This window comes from Lissotriton helveticus, chromosome 2_1, assembly GCF_964261635.1.
Source record: "Lissotriton helveticus chromosome 2_1, aLisHel1.1, whole genome shotgun sequence".
Classification (NCBI taxonomy): domain Eukaryota; kingdom Metazoa; phylum Chordata; class Amphibia; order Caudata; family Salamandridae; genus Lissotriton; species Lissotriton helveticus.
Genome location: NC_136059.1, coordinates 295788872 through 295811222, shown reverse-complemented (window position 1 = coordinate 295811222; position 22351 = coordinate 295788872). Strand labels below are relative to the sequence as shown.

Sequence of the window (22351 nt, the reverse complement as noted above, 5' to 3'; positions counted from 1 at the left end):
TCCTGGCTAGGGTGCTCTCCCAGTCCTTGTCGTCTATGGAGGTACCTAAGTCGGCTGTCCAGCGGTCCCTCAGTGCAATCAACGGTTGTAGAATATTGCCTCCTATCGCTCTGTAGAGGCATGTAACTGCTTTGATTTTACCTCCACTGAGCCAATATATCTGCAAGCATTGTGATGTTTGGGTTCTGAGGTGCCTGTCCTCAAATGGTGTCGGAGGGCAGCCGTCACCGCCCTATGAAATAAAAAGTGGCCTTTGGGGAGGTTCAATCCTGCCCTGAAATCTTTAAGCGTTAGAAGCACACCCTCTCTGTTTGGAGCCAGTCCCCAATGCCCCTCCACTGTCCCCTCTTGCTTCAGGATATGCATCACTGTCATTGGGAGGTCTGGAGAATAAGGCACCCAGCTGTGCATTTTCTGGAGACATCTTCTCTAGCTGCGATTCACCACTTGAAGCTCACTGGTGCACTCAGTCGTGATCCCACCCACTTTCAGTCGTAGTGTCTGTAGAAGTACGTCCAGTTATGGCAAAAATGCTCCATTCTCATGATTCTGAGTCTGTCACCCCACAAGCCTATGTATGAACCACTGTAGCTGTCCTGCTAAATAATACGTCTCAAAGTCGTAAACCGCGAGCCCCCCTTCACATGTAGGGCGCTTCAGTGTCACCAGAGCCACCCACTTGCAGCCATTTCCTTAGATAAAGGACACCATGAGAGAGTCCAGCTCAGCAAATCGTGTCCACGTAGGCAGCGTCATGAAGAAAAATAGCAGCCTTTAGAAGCGCCAATCTACCCGCCACTGCCAGTGGCAGGGTTTTCCAAAAGTCCACACTAGCTGTCAGCGATCTTATAGCGGCCCCTATATTCCCTTCCTGCAAGTCAGGTTTGGAGTGATAGATCTTTCATCCTAAGTATCCCAGACAGCTAGGCTCCCTTTGAAGAGTGCCTTCAGGTGGAACTCTACTTTCTGTCAGTGCAAAGAGCCTAGTCTTTTGCTAGTTAACCTTGAGCACTGACAGCGCCCTGAATTCGTCCATTAGTCCCCTGGCTCCCTCCAGTGCTCCCCCACATTGCCTAGGGACATTAATTAATCATCACCGTGTAGTGCTATATAATGGTCAAGTTTCCCTATTTGTATACCCTGATCTATATTGCCTGTTCGAGCGAGACTGGCCAGTGGCTCCATGGCCAGGGCAAGCAGCAATGGGGAGAGAGGGCACTCCTGTCGTGTTCCCCTCCCCATACTACACTGCTCCAACATTGTTTAGTCCATCCAGACTCTGGCCAGGGTGTCTGTATACTTGACCCACTTCAAGAAACCCTTTCCCAACTGCATACGCTCATGACTGCATACAAGAACCCCCACTCGAGGCTACTGAAGGCCTTTTCTATATCAATCGCGAGGACAGCCCCTCTCCCTCTTCATGCTTATGTGCCTCCATTATGGACAGGAGGCATCGTATTTTGAGCGTGGTGTTGCAGCCCAGAATGAAACCTGCTTGGTCCGGGTGTATGATAGTGGGCATAAATGGAAGGAGTCTCGCTGATAACATTCTACTCAGTATTTTAAAGTCTAGTTTAAGCATGGATAAGGGCCTGTAGGCCTTACAGTCTGATGGTATTTTACCTGGTATGAAAAGGGGAACGACTAGTGCCTCTTGTGTGGTATGGGGGAGGGGGCCTCCGCTCCAGCTGTCTCAAACATGTCCACCAGCCTAGGGCCTAGCTCTTCTATGTAAGTGGCATAGAACTTGATAGTGAACTCATCTGTTCCCGGGTTTTGTATTTTTTATAATCAAAACACCTCAGCCGCTCAACTTGGACAGCCACCTTCTCCTTGGCATCTATTAACATGTCGTAGCTCAGGGTGCCCCAGTCTCAGTCTTTCTATGGTCCTCAATTCCAGGTCAACTACCTCCACCGCCGCCACCACGGTGCATCGGACCCTTATAGATGTTGTCATGCACCGACCCGTTATTACAGCCTTAAAGGCGTCCCACTCTATCAGTCTGAATGAAGCTGGTTCGCCATTATCTGTGAAGTAGTGTATTATATGTTCCTTGATGTGTTCCAGGAATACCTGGTCTTCCAATGCTTAAGGTTAGAGCTGCCATGTAGGTATTATCTGGCGCGGGTCCCCTACTGCAGCTGAAGAAGGACCGGGTTGTGGTCCGACACCATACGTGTCAGGTATTCCACGCCTTGGGACAGGGTATGGATGCCCGGGGAACATAAAAAGTGTCCCGTCTGATATGTAGGTTATGCACGTGCGAAAAATAGGAGTAGTCACGTACCAATGGGTGCATTTGTCTCCATGCATCTATTAGCCCCCATCTGCTCTGCCAGTTTGTGAAGGCTCTCGCTATGCGGTGCACAGACGTGTCTCTAAGTGGGGGATGCGATCGGTCCATTAACGGTTCAGCTACGTAATTAAACTCTCCTCCCAAGAACGTGGAATGGATTAGGTAAAGCGCCAAAGTGCATGTTAGATTGGACAGAAAATCGTCCCGATCTACATTTGGCCCATAAACAGCGTTGGATTGGTAACGCGGGCATTCGGGCAATGTCCGATGGGCAGTGTCTGAGTACTGCTGTGGGCCTCTTTTTTTTACCAGTCTGGGGGGGCCATTTGGGCGCTGTCTCCATTGTTCCAGTGGGTGTCTTGAGTGGCCTTTCTAGAAGTAGATGTGCGATCATTACCTCAGTTTAGCAACAGGCAGAGGTGTCACTTTCTTTCTCGCGCTGGCCGGCCCATTAATGTGTGCACCTACTGAGTGGGGGCAGGGGGCCTGATTAGAAGTGGCCTAACTTGTTTCACCACTGTAAACTGTTTACCCCCTCCTAAAGTTTTTTTTATATGATTACGCCAAAGCAGTGATTTGAGGAGTGATTATGCAAATGTGGGCCGATTTTTTTTGGGGCGTCTCCGGGCCGATTTTCAATCCCAATCCAACCCTGCCCATAAACATTAATTATTGCCACACCACATACCGGCTCTCCGGGTCTACCAGATCCCCTGTGTGTTGGAAGGGATCCCTAGCTCTGATCTAGATAATCAAATGCAGTAAGCTGGGTCCTGCCACCTGCATTTTAAGGTGCCCCCTCTAGAGCCAGTAGGTGGGTCTTGCAGGAAGGGCAATGTGGACCCCCGCCTGTTCAAGTAGGAGAATATTTTATAGTGTTTGGGCATAGTATGCATCCCTATAATGTTCCATGTGAGGATCTTATATGTCAGATTATCTTTATTTGATTTGAATTGTTCTGGTGTATTTTTGGTTATTAACCTTTTCTCTATTTTTATAATTTGGTTTGGACATTTTATATTTATTTTGTTTTCTTGACATTAAAGTTGTAATACTGTTTGAACTTAGCAAAGATTTCAAGAATCAGTTTGGGAGGGATGAGGTATCATATATGTAGATATTGCTAAGACTGCAATCGTATGAATAGCAACACTAATAACAAATGATAATAGCAACAAATGATGCCCAGTCTATGATCTGTCATTCAAAGAACCCATCTCTTATCAATGACTAGAAGAACTTCTGCATATACGCCTGGCCAAGGAACAGGACAAGCGTTCTTTTCCGAACCAAAATTAACTCCTACACTTCTCCCACAGTTTGCATCTTCTTTCGCACATCACTCATTTATGTACATATGGTATCAAATGCCTTGTGGCTAATATTGAAGTCTGTTTAATACTTCCAATGCAATAAAACCATGGTGTACCCAACCCTACATTGGGGTGAGCATCCAGACGGACATGTAGACCTGCGCTAACAGTTCCAAAGAGTAGAAGTAACATGTCATAACCTGACCCATGCTTTCTTCATCATGACAACATCTTTATCAAGGGTGTTTCACAGCAGGTATGGAAAGACAGATGTGAATGACGTCAGGCTAATGCCAGTACACTTCATTGTGTCCTAACTACACTGCCAAGACTCTAGCAACTTAAAAACGGGAAACGGCCTTTACAACGAAGCCGTTTCCACGAAATCTTTAACCACGCATGCAGTACAACGCATGCGTGGTTACCACTAATGCCTTTACCACGCATGCCTTTACTACGATGTTTGTAGTAAAGGCATATGTGGTAAAGGTAAAAAAAAAAAGGGGGGCTTGGGGGGGTCTCCCCCCCAAATAAAACAACTCACCAGAAGTCACGTCGGCATCAGAGTCGTTTAAGAGAAATCGGGGAAAAATGCCGTTTTCTCTTAACGACGTATGACGTCACCACGCAAATAGTCGAGGAAAAGTTTATGCGTGGTAAACGAATTCCGTTGTAACGCATGCGTGGTAAAGGCATGCGTTGCAACGGAATTCGTTGTATCGTCATATATTCCTTAAAAACAGTCTGCTCAATATACTTGGGCTTTATTCACCTACATAAAATGCTGACATGAGAATAATAAATGCTAAGAAGGAAGCCACGATTTTAAACGCAATACATAATTTCAACCTAATATCTGTTTAACCAGTTGTATCCTCTTACCTGCCAAAATGAAATATGGCTGTCTGTGTTAGAGTAAGTAGCCAGATACCGCCCATCTGGGGCAAAACTTACTGATGTGATGGGCCCCTTATGTCCATGGATATTCTGGAAATAAAACAAAGTACCAGTCATTAACAAGCTCAGGCAAACGCTTCTAGCATATCACGCAGTAGGGACAACACATGTACTCAAATGTATTATGAAGGTCATAGAGAAACAAATAAAAGCCGCAGACATACATCCTCAGCACCACAAGGAGTGTGATGCTACAAAAGGACAGGCTTCGTAACATGGAGGAGGACGCTCTAGTCACATATAGCTTCAGATCACCTTTACAGACTAGGGTTAATCCACAGGGTTGGTCTCCAGAGTTCAGAGGTATTGCTCTGAACGTGCAGGGGCAGGGGTCAACTAAGCGAAGGTTACTTGGAGGGTCAAGTATGCTTACTAGCATAGCAAATCCCTCACACAAACATTAATCCCACGGTAGAGTTTCTAGACCATCTGTGCAGTGCTTCTTCCTGCTCCTACATTTTCTTCAAACGATTCAACACGCTCCTCGACACAAGATGCAGGAGGATCTTTGTGAGGGTCTAAAAAACAGCGCAAGGTGGCTAATTTCAGATCTCGCTTTGCAGATTTTGAGTACTGAGCATGCACAAAGGTAACTCTGGAAGTTCATCAAACAGATGCAAAAAACGTTTGTGTTTGGAATTGTACTCTGTGAGTGGGAGCAACCCTCAAAATTTGACAAGTAGTTCTGAAACTGAGGAGGGTTTAAAATTGGGGCACTGCCATAGGGTTTACTGTGAGGGAATATAAGAACTGTCGCAAAATCCTCAGCAATTCAACAATGCAAATAGCCTGTTTTAGTACACGATAAATCTCAGCAACCCTATTAAAGATACAACGCTTAGTTTCTGTCAAGCCCCAGACACGTCTGAGCAAGTGGTGTTCTGAAACAGTCTTTCAGTACGAGAAATCAGATACACTTCAATGTATCTGAACTACGACTTAGGTGTATGGTTTACAACCCTTGGGCTCACCAGTGATGGTCAAAGCTATCTTTGGTCTACAGCCTCAGAGATATCTCAACAACTGTCTGCTTTGACCATGCTAATGATTCAGTGCCGCACTTATGATACAATGGCATTGTCAATTAATTCTCACTTATAGGATCCATTCAGGGCGAGAGAAATCACAGTTATGAGTTAAGCAACTGTCGTTATAATAGATCATTCATGGATTACATTGTGAATTTTCCCTCACAAGAATCTATCTCCTTATTAGGATGGTACTATCTTGACAAAAACCCATACGTTTTCCTGAGAATATATTTTGTTACTTCACAGACCATAATTTGTAGGCCAGAAGACCTGCTGATTTGTGGCATTCAATTTTACTTCAGTAATTTCTTTATGCCGCGTAGCATGTTCTTTCAGTGCCTGTTAAAGCAGTGTTAGGGAGCGGGAGAGGATGTTTTTGAAAATAGTGAGGATCTGAATATGAGGATTACGTGAGAATCATAGCTCTTGTGCACATGAGTGTGTGAAACGGCAGCATATCCGATCTGTTATGTGAGTGTGTGCACGAAGGGTACTAACGCATTATAGCCAGGTGCTGTTCATGCATACCCATCACACCTTCAGACAGTGCCACATACATACAACAACGAAATCAACCTTCCTCACACACTATCTGCTGGCCCCCTCTGCTGTTCTTGCTCTCATTCTAACTGGATTCATTACATGCCTTCTCTCTGGGCGCTCATCCTTCTGCTCGGTCTGATGATTGCGCCTCTGATGAGCGACTGCATTTCTATTTCCACGTTAAAATATAGTCTGATTTTAGAGAAATTGTGCTTTGAGATGAGCCGGCTGCACCGGTGGTCCCAATCCATAGTGTTTTCAAATGATGTGACATGCCTTCAATGGATCCCATTAAAGTCTATGGACAATGAATTGCTTTTAGTGATTTGTAATTCAATACACTTTTCCAGTGGGGAAGAAGAACAACAGACTGAGAGTAGCAGAGAAATTTCAAAAGTGGTGGTGGTGGAGAAAGGTGGGGGCAGTGAGGCACAATATCCTCTAGAGTCAGAATGTAAATGTCTCTGTACAAGTGCTAGGAGCTATAAAGAAAAATATATCTGTAAGGACCGGAAAAAAAGAACATATTAATTTCCTTGTTGCAGGAAAAAGCCTCTTTTTGCATGATCGCACCCATTTTATTTTATACTGATGCTGCAGTTGTTTTTATTCTGTGCACTGGAACTCAGACCTCAGTACATGTGCTCTGATCTCGAAAATCTGGGGAAATTGGCTATACCCTGATTGGCATATTTAACTTACCTATAAGTCCATAGTATATGGCACAGAATATACCCAGGACCTGTAAGTTAAGTGTCACTAGTGGACTGCAGCACCTATTGTGCCAGTACTGCAATGACAATGGTAAACATGACTGCAGGCCTGCCACCAGTAACCCAGCTGTCACCCCTTAGGTGCCCACAAGACAGTGTGCATGGTACTTAAACGTGAGAAATGTACACATTTAATGTTCAACATGTCCTTACAGTGAAAAGGCCTAAAAAGCAGTGTTAGCTGTTCCATTGGATAGTATTGAGTCAATATGAAAATTAAAGAATGTTATCTCCATCTAGGGACCAGATGAAAAGCTTATTCTTAGATTTAAAAAACAAACACACACACACACACACACACACACAACAAATCCAATTAATTTGTAAAGTCAAGTTTGTAAAAAAATATTTTAAATATGGTACTTTTAAAAAGTAATCTTTTACCTGCCTTAAGCCTCTATAATCCCACTTGCATGAGCTGCCGACTGTGACCCCGGTGCTGAGTAGCTCCTTGATAAGGTGTGAATTGGCTTCCAGGACTGAGACAAAGGGCCTGGGATATGTCCTTTGACATGATGACCATATGGGCAGTGAATAGGAACTTAATTATCTTCAAAGGGGCCTGCCCGTCACAGTCAGATGTAGCTCACACCTGGGCCTGTCCTCTCTATTTTCCTTCTAACAAGCCAGGCACCATGCCAGTGGAAAGAGCTTACCCCAGAAAGGGTTAAAGTGACAATGGGGGGAACAGAGGAGGTTGCTTTTTCTCTGGCCACACCTTTAGGGTGGGCACTGGAGCTCTACACAGAGGAAGGAAAGGTTCTGCCATCTTGGTTTTAACAGAGGGGGAACTGTGGGATTGTTTGTAGTAAGGCACACAGAAAATGCTGTAAAAGCGGGTTGGGTTCCTTATGGGAACCCCTCCCTATTGACTAGGAAGGGGCCAGGTGTCACACACACTCACAGGCTAGTGCAAGACATACATTTGGCACCCCTATACATCCTCTCCAGTACACGACTGGACCTGTGGAAGACAGGAGGACTACACCTGCTGTTCGGACCTTAGAGGAGAACCCTAAGGGCTGGAAGGCTCCAACTTGTACCCAGGACTGAGAAGTGGACTCCAAGGGTCAATTGGCTGGCCTCCAGTTAATCTACAGGGACACAAAAGTTGCAAGAAGCCCACTTTCCTGGACGAGCCCAGTTGACCAGTTTAAACTGGACCTGCTTTGAACCCTGTTGGTGGATTCTGTTGGACTGAGAGCTGACCCGCAAGTGCTGTTCCTGATGCCCCAGCACCCTTGACTGGTGTCAGGAGTGCACTCCTCCTGCCTAACAGTAATAGCTGGGACTTAGAAACATTTTCAAGACTTTTTGCCTGGAGAGTTGTCATGGAACTGGGGCCAATTTGCAGCAAATCTGTTGAGGGTGCATCGCTGCTGAGTTTGTGTCGCATCTCAATCTAGGTTTTAACCACAGCAGCAAATCTGATTCAGCGGTCCAGACCCCTAGCTGCCGTTCAGCGACATTGAATCCTCTTTGGCTACAGCCTGCAGCCTAGCCCCACTGAGGAAATCAGACTTCTAGCACCGCAAAAGCATAAAGAAGGTTAGGTCTAAGCTCTGCAGGCATTTAATCACTGAACTTCATGACTGAATAGGAGGTGCCTACTGAACTACCTGTGGTTAGTAAACACTTCTCAAGAGTTATAACAACAATAGGTAGGAGAATCAGATTGCCAGTCTTCAGAGTTACCAACTTTGGAACAAGCTAAGGGGTCTTCGCAGCTCAGCACCGTTACAGAGAATGAGAGATGCTGCATGTCAAAAGAAAACTAAACACCAACACCTTGCTGTTCTACTCCTACTGCAGCCCGATAACATCTCTAACTTTAGGACAAAAGGGTTTGGCTATATTAGTTTTGAACATCACTGTACCGAAATGCATATTTTTGTTATGTTTCAAAATGGAAGAAAGCTATGACAGAAGCCACCCTCACTGTGCAGTACTGAAATAGAGCTGCAACTCTCGACCACGAGGAAACAGCTAATCTTACAGTCAAATAGATGTGTGGGAAGCTACTAAGAGGAGTGACAGTGCTCCACAGTTAAAAACATGCCACAGCAGCAATGAATATGTATGAAAGTGCACGTTTATTAGGCCCTAAATATTTTTCCTATAGAATAGATTGCTGTTTAAGCAATGTGCACTTAATGCTATTGAGGAAGCAGAGAAGTTTCGAACGGCTGTGAGAGACACGTAGGAGGCATGTCCTCAAAATACCACGCCCCTTTCATGTCCACCCATGCTCAGTTATACAAGTCAGTCAACTGACTCACTGGGTGTGAAGCAAGCGCTCATCTAGGAGCCCCAGTGGAATCTCTTACTTTCCAACTTTGGAAGGCATGCGTTGCCCTTCCATTATGTAACTGGGTGGAATGTGACCAGACAAATGCCGTTGGGCGAGAGGTAGTTTAATCATGGAGATCAGCAATCACTGGAGTTACCACTGTGATAAAAAGACTCAGAAATCGGGGCTGTAGAGGTTTCAGTGAATTATTTGTTTTTGTAAAATAGCTCAGTGCCCGTCAGAGTTTGGCACTCGAACTGTGCCCTGGTGGTGCAAGCACCCCAGAGTGCGCTTGGAGGTTTCTCATCATACAGGAGTCTTTTCCTAAAGCAATCAAAAGGAGCCAGAGCCAATCACCACAAAGAAGGACCAGGTCCAGACTAACTATACTCTCTGCAATGTATCCTTGGCAACCCCAAGAGGGGAGGGAGTCCTCTCTGTAAAGACACCACCACTGGTAGCTAATTAACACACAGCTAACACGAGTCTGATCATTGTGTGGCTTGTTCTCTGGAGCTGTAGAGCAGATGATTTTCATTTTATCAAAAAAGTCACACATTTTCCCTGGAAATGTATTCAATAAACCATGTTAACCATTATGGGTCTGCCTTGCAATTTGTCTCACAGTAACGAAGACAAGTTGACTGAGAAGACCAAGGAAAGTCAATTTACAACTGAAACGTACATAATATCTACGTTAAGGCCTAGTTCCTGTTTGATGCTGACTTTAGGCCACTCTTAGGCACAGAAGAGTCTGACCTAGAGCAAAGACCAACACGATGGGCTTAGCGGATCTTATGGAAAGAGAACAGGCCAACAACAAAAGCACATAATCTCACCAGGTCACCTCCATTGTAAAGAGCACATGTAGCACGTTGCCCATGCAAGTGAATGCACAAGGTTCATTCAGACTGTAACATTTCAGTTTTGGGAAAGAGCTCTCATTCCCCAGGGCATTGTTTCCTGTGACCAATAGCACATGGTTTTCTGGCTGAGATGATTGTCCCACTCTAGGACATCATAGTTAAATGAATTGCAACCTGTAAGTCCACAAGCCAGATGAGTTTCTTACTTTATTCCGAGTATGGTTATGAAAAACACTGTTGTACTTATATATGCAATAACCAACATTTTGTCCACTCCAAGCGTGAGCACTGTTGTTTGGCTGTTCTATCTTGTGCTGATCTTGTGCACATAGCTCCATGTGGACACTTTATTAAAACTTGCAAATCCCCTCATTCAACTAATGGGAAGGGGGCAAGAAAATCACATATTGCTCTTCAAACACTAAACACGGCTATGTAGTATTTCCACAGGACAAGGGTCACAAATATGTGGAGTAACATCCTTTCAAAGTGAGCACCCAGCGCCCCTAATGCATATGTCTACTTTGAGGTAGGAAGTCCCTTCTTTCAGTTTCCCATTTACATCATATGTGTTAACACTAAAGAAGGGTCGATGCCTCCTGCTTGATGGACAGGGCCAGACCAAACTTGTCCCAGTTTCAGCAGAAAGAACACTTCTTTACCAAACTAACCACTGTTGAGCCCTGGCAGAGTGAGCCCTTGCTGCCAGGAGATTGGGGCTGAGAGTAGGTTATAAAGGAGACAGTCCAAGTAGTGACTGGAGAAAACAACAAAAAGCTGAGATGGGTGGCTATAAGTCCTCCAGGGTTCTGCTGGATCAAGACACCCGTACCCTGAAACAGAATAACTATTTAAATGCACAAAACTGTGCATAGTGTTATGACCCTGCAAACATAGACATGCACCAATTCAGTGTTCAAAGGTGTGAATAAACTGCACTCGCTGTCATATGCTGTATCAGAAACCCAAAGACTCCAGTGCAAGGATTCACACTGAAGGCCTGAAACCTCTCAGAAGATGCTCCTTAGTCAATAAAGCTGTATTTCCTCCTATCTCCACTTCATCCAGCTAGAGGGCCAGCTCCAATACAGAGGGAAGAGGAGATATTGGCAGAGAAAGAGAGAATTAAAGAGAGCAAGAGCCAGCGCAAGTGAAAGTCTTGGACAGAAAGTTACACAGAAAAGACGAAGATTGTGCACTTGTTAGACAAAGGTAGAAACATGAGTGGACGATTGAGAATCAGACATTAGAAGCAGGAGAGATCAACAGAAGGCAGACCAAAGTTGTGGATGGGGTAGGATTGCTGCAGTGTAGATTGATAGCCCCTAAGGACTCAGCGTTACCGTTAAAGACCTGACCAACAAGTCGTCATCTGAAAATACATTTTTCAATGTGCAATGAAATACATCTCTGCAGTAGCATTGTCATTTTGCATAGCTGCCTCCCCCGCCTTGTTTTGATATCAAAAAACAGCTGGAATTGTGGACGATGGTGCACCAATATATACTACTATTATAAAGGAAGAACTTTGAACCTTTGAGGCAGGTAAACTCGGGAACCACAGCGCCAATCCACACACCCGATACATCGTTGTAATCGTCAGGGTGTGCAGATGGACATAGGCTATATAAACGTAATAAATATACGTTCTTTAAAAAATTTACAGAAAAAAAAGTAGTCCCTTCGGAGAAGCGCCGGCCGCGACGTGCGTGCTGACGTGAGGAGCGCGGGGAGGAACGGCGTCCAGGAGCGCGAGGAGGACCGGCGGACATGGCGCGGGGAGGAGCAGCGGACAGGAGCGGCGGACAGGCGATGAGGAGCGGCAGACAGGCGGTGAGGAGCGGGGGACAGGCGGGGAGGAGCGGTGAGCGGCGGATCAGGTAGGTTATTTATTTATTTATTTAGGAGCCGTGAGCGGCGGAAAAATGAAGCAAAAATGACAATCATGAGCAAGAGGAAGCAAACGGAGCATTACAAAAGTGAGCCAAACGGTACGTTACAGGAGGAAAACGTTACGTGTGCAGGTTACGAAAGCGTACATCGTGAGCAAGAGGAAGCAAACGGAGCATTACAAAAGTGAGCCAAACGGTGCATTACAGGAGGAAAAAGTTACGTGTGCAGGTTACAAAAGCGTACAAAGTAAACAGAGGTATAATACTGCATTATAGGAGGAAAAAGTGACGTGTGCAGGTTACAAAAGCGTACAAAGTAAACATAGAGGTATAATACTGCAATATATGGAGGAAGGCTCCGGGTGACCCACGGACAACGTTGGGGCAGGCGGGGGCACCGAAGCCTAATTGCTCCCGGACAACGTCGGGACGGGCTGCTAGTTAAAGATAAAGACAATATTCAATATTCCAACAACCCCATTTATTTAACGTGGGTACTGCTAGGCATCGGTATGCCGCAGTACTGGTATGTTTTAATACTGTGGGGTAAGCAGACAGGACCACTCACAGGTTAGCAGCTAAGAAATAAATAAGTAATAAGTTATTCCCGGTGCAAACTAGGAGGAATTGCAACAAACCTTGGGTCCTTAATTACTCTGCCTTTATTCTCCAAGCAAACAAAGACATCCTCAGACTTTACTTTATTGACATCATGTATGTCTCAAACGTAAGAGGGAGCCTCTAGGCCAGTTGAAGGCTCTGCTCAACCGAAAATTATGGGTCAAGTACAAAGTGCCACACAACTAACACGTATTGCTATAACGCCAAGTCGGAAGGCTGGCTCAGTGAGCTAAACACAAACTACTGACATCTAATGTGATTTGTAGGTGACATGTTCGAATCCCAGCCAGTCCTTTCGAGGTCAGTAACCGGAGTACTATGACAGTGGCCTGATAATTTCGGTGCTTAGAAATACGGTACTAAGCACTATATAAAATAAATTATTACTGATTAGTTCGTAAATCCTTTCAGGTTATGTTGTGTGAAAAGTATAGCTGCTCATAATTAGCCACACAACGTTTACATTTTAAAAATGTTTTAATATTTCCACTCTTTCATACACAACTTGCAAACACAGTCATCGACTCAAGGACCAGGCTGCTCGTATTTTTCGAAAATCACACCCATGCTGCAGACCAGCTTCATACATAGCTTGGAAGAGATTCATTGTCTATGTTCAAGATAAATCTGGGGCTTGAAAAAGATCTTCCTGGAGTAAGACAGATAAACAGTGCAGTACGATGCTAAACAATTCAGGAAATTGTACCCAGAGCAGTCAGTCCATCAGGCCATCAATAGCATCGCGGTAATCTAATAATAGAGAAAACTAAAAGGCTAATCAACAAATAAATTCAGCATTAAGAACATCAAAATCATTAGCACTTAACAAGCAATTAATATTTGCTGATGAAAAATGTTACTGTAATACAAAGGTAAAAATCAATACTGGTACTTCGCTTGCTGCACTCCTCACCACAGACAATTTATCCAAATAACTGCATCCTTGAGAGAAGCAAATTGCTCTGATGTTTTAATTTATATTCTCCTCTGGTAAATGTCAAACCTTTCAAGCACAGATTCATTTACAATGTCCCTGGCTTTTCAAATACAGTAGAGTACGGTATTTGATGCGTGATAACATGATTTCCTTCTTGGATAGGGGGCAAAGTGTCTTGCAGGTATATACACGTATAAACACCCCCCACCAATCCCGACTTTTATTCTGTAGCCCCCAAAACCTTTCCTCATCCACTATTGAGAAATTCTTTACAACACGACCATGTCTCAACCAAATGCTAACTGAATATGTTCTTGGAAAAAAGGTTGACTGGAAGTTGCCTTTGAAAGGCTGGCCGCCCTGGCATCTAATTTATTTAGTTACATTAAAAATAGAGATCTGTGTCCATGATCGTCAACTGGGGGAGGGGGGGCAGGAGATATGGGGGCAGGTGCTACTAACCCTAGGTGAAGGAAAGTAGGATCGGCTTTCATGATCACCCCCACGTTTTGCTGGTGTCATTATGATTTACTGACTAGTCTGCCTGGGATCCTGCTAATCACGACCCCAGTCTCTGTGCTTCTCCCTAAATTTGCCATGGTGAGTACTTAGGTACGCTCCAGATGGGATAGTGGTGTACCCTTGTAAGTCCCTAGTACTAAGGTACCCAGGGCATAGGTACACCAGGGGTCTCCCATGGGCTGAAGCATGTATTATGCCACCCATGAGACACCACTCAAATTGTGATTACAGGCCTGCCATTGCAGCCTGTGGAAGCTGGTGCTAGCACCACTTACGACAGCTATAAGTGTCCTTATATCTGAGGTCACTGTACTTAAAAGCTATAAGTCACCCCTAAGGCAGGCCTTTCAATCTTGAAGATCAGGGTGGCCCAGCATGAGCAGGACACCCCTACAACCTTCGGACTCCAATCTCCCGGGTTGTAAGTGCATCAGCCATTACGATACATACAGTGGTCATACGTCATTATGAGATAACCATCTGTAAATCGGCTGTAATGAACCAGGTCATGTTTAGCACCAAACATGTTGGATACATACCGGCCCTCAGTGCTCCCGGTACCAGTCTTCTAGACCAGGACAGCAAACTATGGCTGCTGCCAACCAGAGACACGATTCTCCCCTCCTGTTGCTGAGTCAAGCTTGAGCAGGGGAAGGCAGGACAATAAGTATCCTGCCACAGGGAGGTGTGACCACCTCCCAGATAGGACTTAGTGTATTGGGACAGGGTGGGGGCACATGGCAGCGCCACTAAGACTGCTTAAAGGCTACATTTGGTGCCTTCCTTTAAACCCCAGTTCAAACCAGTTCAGGGAGCCATTGGTTCCGCTATGGCGCGAAACTGGGCAAAGGACATGGGAGTATCCTCCCCACAGTCCAGCTCCTCCTCAGGGAGGGGCCCCATAATCTTCTCAACGCTTTCCTTAGGGTACTTAAGGGCTAACCTGTGGGTGGGTCCCTAGATTTGTCATGGGACACGTTTCAGATCCACCACCACTTCAACTTTGACCGCCTGGGTACTCTAGCAATCGCTGAATTTTCGTGTTGGGAATCGAGACTGCAACTGGGAAGACTCCTGCTGCTCCTGGTCTCGTCTTGCTGCAAGTCTGCTGCAACGTCTGTGCCTGTGCTCCATACAGGTTCTTCATAAGGCCTGTGGACATCCAAGACACCCGAAGGAATCACCCTTGGAGTGAAGGAGTCACTTCCCTGCATCTGCAGTCACCGCAACAAAGCTGACCCGTCTGCCGTTCCTGAGCTGCTACTGACTTCGAAAGGTTCAGCAACACAGGTGGTGGTTTTGCAACTCCCTCGAGGTCTGCACTATCTTCCTAGCGAGTTGGAGGTCAGTATCCCTCATCGGAACCACTGAAGTACTCCTGTGCACCGTGTCGACTGCCCGTTGCCAAGGCTTGTTGACTCTCTCCTCCAGAGATCTTCGGGCTCCAAGAAGCTCCAGCCTCAAGTATCTCCTGCAGCCAAGAGCTTTGTCTGCATCGCATCCGTTGCACTGTGGGCCTTCATCCATTGGCGAGCTGTTCGAGGTCCTCTTGCAACTCCTGTGCCTCTGGCCTGTGGGTACTCTTGAGGGTCTTCTTTGGCTCCAGTGGGCTCCCCTACTTGCTCAAAGCCAGCTCTGAATTACCTGCTCATGGTGAGTCACTTGGACTTTGCTGGTCCCGACGACCAGAAAGCTTTTTCGACGACTAAGCTGTTTGCCACAGCCAAGCCTTGCTGGTGCCCTTGCCAGACACTGACCCCTTGGCTCTCGACATCCAACGTGGGACACCTCGTGAAAGGTTCCTGGTCTTCCTCTGCATCACCTGGTCTGTACAGCTGCAACTTCAAAGGCAAAGTCAAACTCTCCTGCATCTCCAACACCGGTGGGCATTCATCTTCAGTGCCTCCGGGTCACTCCTGAGTGACATAGACTCTGTCCCCTCTGCTTGCAGGTACCTCTTATCTTATTTATTTATTTTATTTATTTATTATAGAGTTTTGTATAGCGCGAACAAGACCCGTGGGTATCAGAGCGCTTAACATCGAGGTAGGTTACAAATTAACAGTCCAATATCAGATTCTAAAAACAAACAGATGTAAGGTAAAAGGCGCAGTGGCTATAAGGGGTGCCTAAATAAACCTTTTACAAACATATGTGCAGTTAGTAATAAAAGGTGAGAGAGGCCTAGTTCATAACTTGGTCCATATCAGTAGATAAGGTGGGCCTTGCGAGACCCCGATTGCATGAGGACAAGGGGTTGAGATTGCTTAGTACCTAGGACTCGTTGAGTTCTATTGCATAGGAATGGCTTAAACCATCTCCGCACATTACATCACAATTACATCGAGGTAGGTTACACATTGACAGTCATATATCCATTCTAACAACCACAGATATAAGGTAGAAGAGGTTGTGGCTATAACGGATGTCTAAATAAATAAGTATATATCAGATACATGTGCACATAGTAATAAAGGTGAGAGCGGCTTAGCTTATAGCACCGTCCATATCAGTAGCTAAGGTGAGGTAGAGGTTATATAGTTTGGCTCAGAGACCAGCAATTGGTTCATACAGGGCTGTGGTATTGATAAGGGTACAGCCGAGGCTAGTGAGTGGAACCAGTTTCTTGATAAAGATAGTAATCATGAAGAGGGATCACTCTTCCGCTGATGTAGTCGAACATACTGGCGATCCGTCAGCTTCCCTATGCCAGGTATTTACTCATCATAAAGCTTTTCAATTCCCGTTTGAATGTTGCACTATTTTGAATCTTCCTAATGCTAGGAGGGAGTGAGTTCCAGACTCTGGGGGCAGCTCCAGTGAATGCTCGATCATATGTCTTTTTCTTTCGAAAAAAGGCCGGCCTCAACAGCAGCTCCTTGGCGCTTCTCGTTGGTCTGTTTCCTCCCGATAACTTTATTTTCTTGCTTAGGTATCCTGGCGTGTTATAGTGCACCGCTTTGTGAGTGATACATGCTGTCTTCATTTGAATTCTGGCCTCATAAGGTAGCCAGTTTAGAGCTTTCAGGTGAGGGGATATATGATCAAATTTTCTCGATCCAGTGATAAGTCTTGCCGCAGCATTGAGACAGGCTTTTAGCGGTGCTGTAGATGTTTTAGGTAGACCAGTTAATGTAGAGCAACCATATTCGATCCTGGATATGACTAGGGACTGTATAGCCAATTTTAAGTCTGCTTTTGAGATGAATGGTTTTAATTTTCTAAGGTAGCTCAGATGGAAGCGGGCACTTTTGGCCATTGAATTGATGTGGGCTTTCATGTCGAGGTTCTCATCTAATATGATTCCCAATGATTTAGCTGAGTTGACGAGGGTTGGTGTGCAGTTAAGCGCGGTCACCAATTTGGTCCATTCCTTTACTTCCGGGTTGCTCCTTGGAGGTGCAATTAGCATGAATTCTGTTTTCTGGGCATTTAATTTCAGATGGTTCGTCGTTAACCATTGCATAGCCATCTTTAGTGTCTTATTCATTAGATCAATGTCATCGAGGGAGGCGATCTTTAAGTATATTTGCGTGTCGTCGGCATACATGTGGTAGGATATCATTGATTTCCGAAGGATGACTGTAAGAGGTTCGACATATAAGTTGAATAGATCTGGGGATAGAGTTGAGCCTTGCGGGACCCCAATTGCATTAGGACATGGGGTTGAAATTGCTTGGTTAACCAGGAATCGTTGGGTTCTGTTGCTTAAGAACGATTGGAACCATCTCAGTACATTGCCTGTCAATCCCATCCTGTCCTGTAGCCTGGAGAGTAGTGTTTCGTGGTTTACCGTGTCAAAAGCAGATGACAGGTCTAGGAGAATCAATAGGCATGCTTGATTTTGGTCTAGTGCTTGAAGCGCGTCATCAACGATATGCAGGATCGCTGTTTCTGTGCTGTGCCCAGCTCTGAACCCTGATTGGCATTCGTCTAGTAGGGAGAACTTGATGATGTGTTGCTTCAATTGGCTCTGCACGCATTTCTCAATTAGTTTGGCCAGTAACGGGATGTTGGTTACTGGTCGATAGTTGTTCGGATCTGATGCGTCCGCTGTCGGTTTTTTGATTATTGGCACTACTTGTCCTGTTTTTAGGCAGTCAGGGAGGATCCCTTGAGTAAGTGAAGCGTTTATGATTTCGGTCCATATTGGAACCACGATGTGGCTGATTCCTCTTACACATTTTGCAGGTAAAGGGTCTTGATAGTGGTTGTTAGGTCTGATTTCTGCCAGTGTTTTGGCGATCTTGACCTGGTCGTATAATTCAAATGTGTCCCAGATAGCTTCATTCTTTGTTTTAATACTCTCTGTTGACACACCGGCCTCGCTCCTCGGCAGGGTTTGGGTCGGGAGGATAACCGCAGCGCTAGAGAGCTCAACCTCTAGTGATTTTGTTTTCTCGTGGGTTCCACCGGACACTTTCACCTTCTCTGCCAGCGGCATCTTTCTTGAAGTCCTCCATTGTGGTCTATGGCGGTTTCCGACACCACTTCACACCTACGCACCCGGCTCCCCTGGTGTAGGTATCCCGGTTCCTGGGGTATCCAGGGGTGGGGTGGCTCTCCAACTTTCAGTCTTCCACGGGGTTACTTCAGGGTCCGCTGGTAAGGGTCCTTCGTCTTTAGAATTGCAACTGCAACTTACCTATTGACTTCCATTGAGTACACAGTTGTGTTCCCACTCTGCAGACGACCTCCGTGGGGCTCCTAGATATTCACCTTGGATGGTTCTATGGGTCCCCGACTCTTCTACATCTTCTGTGTCCACTCTTGACTTAAGTCATGGGTCGCATTCCACTATTTTAGTGTACGGTTTGGTCTCCCCCTGGAGACCCCTGTGTATTCTGTGCTATTTACGAATTCTATTGACAAAGTATTGTGTGTATGGTGTTAATATCTCTGGGTAGGAGAGACTACAATGTGTTAGTGAGTGTTAATAATAAATACATATTTTTTATAACTCCACTGAATGGTTCTTTTTCACTTAACTCATACCATAAGATTGAGTGCTGGTAAAACAAGCTGCATTACACTTCTTCTGGACTGAGCCTGGCGGCTGCCTCCCACGGCTACCACTTAGAGAGCTTTCTACGGTTGTCTAAGACCACTAAAATCACCATAAGGGTTGTCTGGATTAGTGCAGGGTTCTACACTTACATAAGTGAGCACCATATACTAAGCCAGCCTCTCACACTGGGTTTGCCCTTTGGTGAACCGGACCTGTTTTCTGCTGATCCTAGTCTCAGGTGTAATCAAGGACGCAGCAGAACAGAAAGGAAAGAGGGCTAGGCGCTCACTGTCTATTCCCTAGCCATTCAATGGTAAATAAAGGGCTAATGAGGGGCAAAAGTCGAGAAATTAGGTAAATTCTATACTGAAAACTGCGGTCAAAGTGTACACAACGTTACTTCCTGGGTTGCTGACATTTTTGGTGACCAGAGAGCTATTTTTATGTTAGTTATTAATACAAGAGTTACAGTGAGGCCTTTTTTTCCGAAACACCACCTATTTGTTTTACTTTACTTTTATGACGCTTCTTAATCTCCCAATGCACTTGTGCTCTGTAATAAGGGTAGACAATCTTGAATATTTTTTGTGTTGTAGGCCTCTAGACTTCACAGAGATCATAGCTTTTGGACTACTGTGCAGCAATCGTGCCACTTCGACTACACTGCGGTGGAAAGAGCAAGGCCTCGGCTATGGTACAAAGTAAATTCAAGCACCCGAATGAGCTGGCGCTTGAATACTAAAACCTATGGCAAGAACCCAATGAAGGATCTCAGAAGATGTCACAAAGCAACTGGGGGAGATGGGCAGGAGATATACAAGGAGAAGAGTTCCACCTAGCTCCCTGCAAATTAATCTGCAACCAAACTTAAGGCTTGGATCTTCTGCATGCTCCATCAGTTCCTGGAGCAAGTGGGCCTTCAGAAATTAAAAAAAAACCTTGAACCCTTGCTGAACTATAGAGAAGCCTAGGATGAGGAATGAACAATGACTGAAGCTTCGAAATATCTTTGGGAATGTTTCTGTTTTGAGAGAGTGCAATCCTAATACGGTTAGATGTACAGCGGGAAGTAAACGGGAATCTAAAAAGTTGGCACAAGCAGACGATGGTTAGAATCCGGTAATGCTTAAATGTATTAAATTAACAGTTTCAGTAGCAACATTATCTCCAGCATCTAAAACTGCAAACTCGACAATATAGTGAGAAGGTGTTTGCTGAGAAGACTTCTATATAAACCACTTTGAAAGAACCACGTTTTAATTGGGCTCAGGATACATTTCCTTTACACTGCATAATCTCGCAAAATTTTGGGTATTTTGAGTTACACTTATACGATCTTGCCAAAATTTTGCCGGTATGCCACGTGATAACATTTTAGTGCTGAAGCACAAGAACAATACAAACAACAAGAATGTGACCATTTGTTGTTTGTAGCACTTGTATTTATAGCACTATTTGTTAAGCGCAAGCTGTATTCTCACGTCTATAATTGACACAAGAATGCAAATCGTGTTGTTTTGCATTTCTCATAATGTTTAGTCATTTTTGCAGAATTTTATCGGACTTATGCAAAAGCAAATTACATAAATTTTGCACACCGCTAATTTTAATTTTACATTCCCTTGAAAAGTTGAGCAAACCCCCAGACAACATTCCACCAGCAGTGAACTGAAGAATAAAATACAAGAAAGCACAATACAACCATCTTCCACTTGTGTGCTGGAGAAGCTGTTAACTGGTTGTTAAATATCTTGACCACTATGGCTCCAAGGGAAGCAAATATTCAAATTTAAACGTTATGCATAACATGACATTTGGGTGAAGAGGCAGAGATTATTTCCAGAATCTTATCTCAGAGGATCAACCAACTACCTGATTTGAAGAGGCCTTTGGATGCTCCACCCCCCCCATCCCCCCTGGCACATTTCCTTAGAGCCCTGCCTAGCCTCCCATTCTTCATAAAGGCAACGAGGACTTACTTCTGCGAGGAAGTTTTCCCTAAATATCCTGCTGCTGGGCCACTGTAGCCCACAAATAGAATGACCTGTGTCTGATCCATCAGGGATCTTCATTCATAAATAGTTTGAATAAAGAAGGAGCCTTGAAAAAGTCCATATAATGTGGATGAATTAGGTGTTGGTAATTTGAAAAGCAAAAGGGGCTGTAATGAAGAACATCTTCATTTGAAGAAGAAGAATAAAGATAATTTATGTTGCGAAATACATGAGTAGGACAACTTTATGAATTATGTTGAGCAAGAGTGCCCCTGATATCTTCATTGACATGTGGCAGAGACAAAAAGGGACATCTTGAAGATTAATGCTACACACCTGGGACGGCATGGTGTTCGCATGTTTAGGCACCCCGCATAAGAAACTCAATAAGATTAAGCCTAAATACCTTGTAGGAGTGACCACCATCAATATGCTGTGTGAGGGACAGTTGTGTCCACTGAAATCAATCACTGTGTACAGGATCTAAAATTGTTTCTTCTCTCTGTTCTGTCAGTTTGTGTCTCAGCACTATAAAGCCATCTTTATATCGGCGAACTTAAGAAGTAAATAAATAAAAAAAAATAAGCACATTTTAAAAAGGGAGACAAAAAAAGGATAACGCTAAATGTTCCTTGCACATTTGGGCCACATTTACTCCTGCGGCTACACAGTTCGCTGCTGGAATCCAATCAAGCAGAAATTGCTGCACTTCCAGTGAAATGGACCTTGTCAGAGAAGTGAATTAAGAGGCATTCGAACTGCGTTAAATACTGTATAGGGTGTAAACCTTTTCCATGTATCTATGCGATGAACCACCAGACTCCTGATGGTGAAAGTATGTCTGCGCTGTCATCGGTCTCTACGTAGGGCCGCCTCCTCCAAGGCCGCCCATACGCTAATTGCCTGGGGAGACAGACAAGAGTGTGGTCAGGGCTCCAAGCCGCGTTTTCCCACCACCAGCACACACCCCTTCCGGATAGCAGCATGCCCTTGGCAGCACTGTGCTGGAAACACAGCGTATGCACACATATTGATGGGAAAAGACTAAGTGAATTTATTTTTAGTAACATCCTGAAAATTACAGTCATATTTTCAAGGAAAATAAACGAAAGTAATTGTTGTGCGAAGAAGCGTTGGGGGCTCTGAAAACCATTTTCCACTATGCATTAAAAAGCTCCTAACGCTGCAGTTTTCAACATATATTTCAGAAAATAATGACAGTTGGATCTGTGTGACTACTTACCACTGATCCCCGTCTCGCTGTACAGTTTAACTATTTCAACTAAAACGGTGGTTTATCAA

The 22351-nt window shown here is 44.8% G+C and overlaps 1 protein-coding gene across 3 annotated transcripts in view; it reads right to left on the bottom strand.

The window, feature by feature from the left end:
• Window positions 1-22351, bottom strand: part of WDR7 (WD repeat domain 7) — a 1349682-nt gene that overhangs the window by 68830 nt on the left and 1258501 nt on the right. For all 3 annotated transcript variants that reach the window (XM_078674853.1, XM_078674855.1, XM_078674854.1), the window contains one exon: window positions 4498-4602. In XM_078674853.1, the coding sequence (XP_078530979.1) occupies window positions 4498-4602 (105 nt within the window). The remainder of the gene's footprint in view (window positions 1-4497; window positions 4603-22351) is intronic.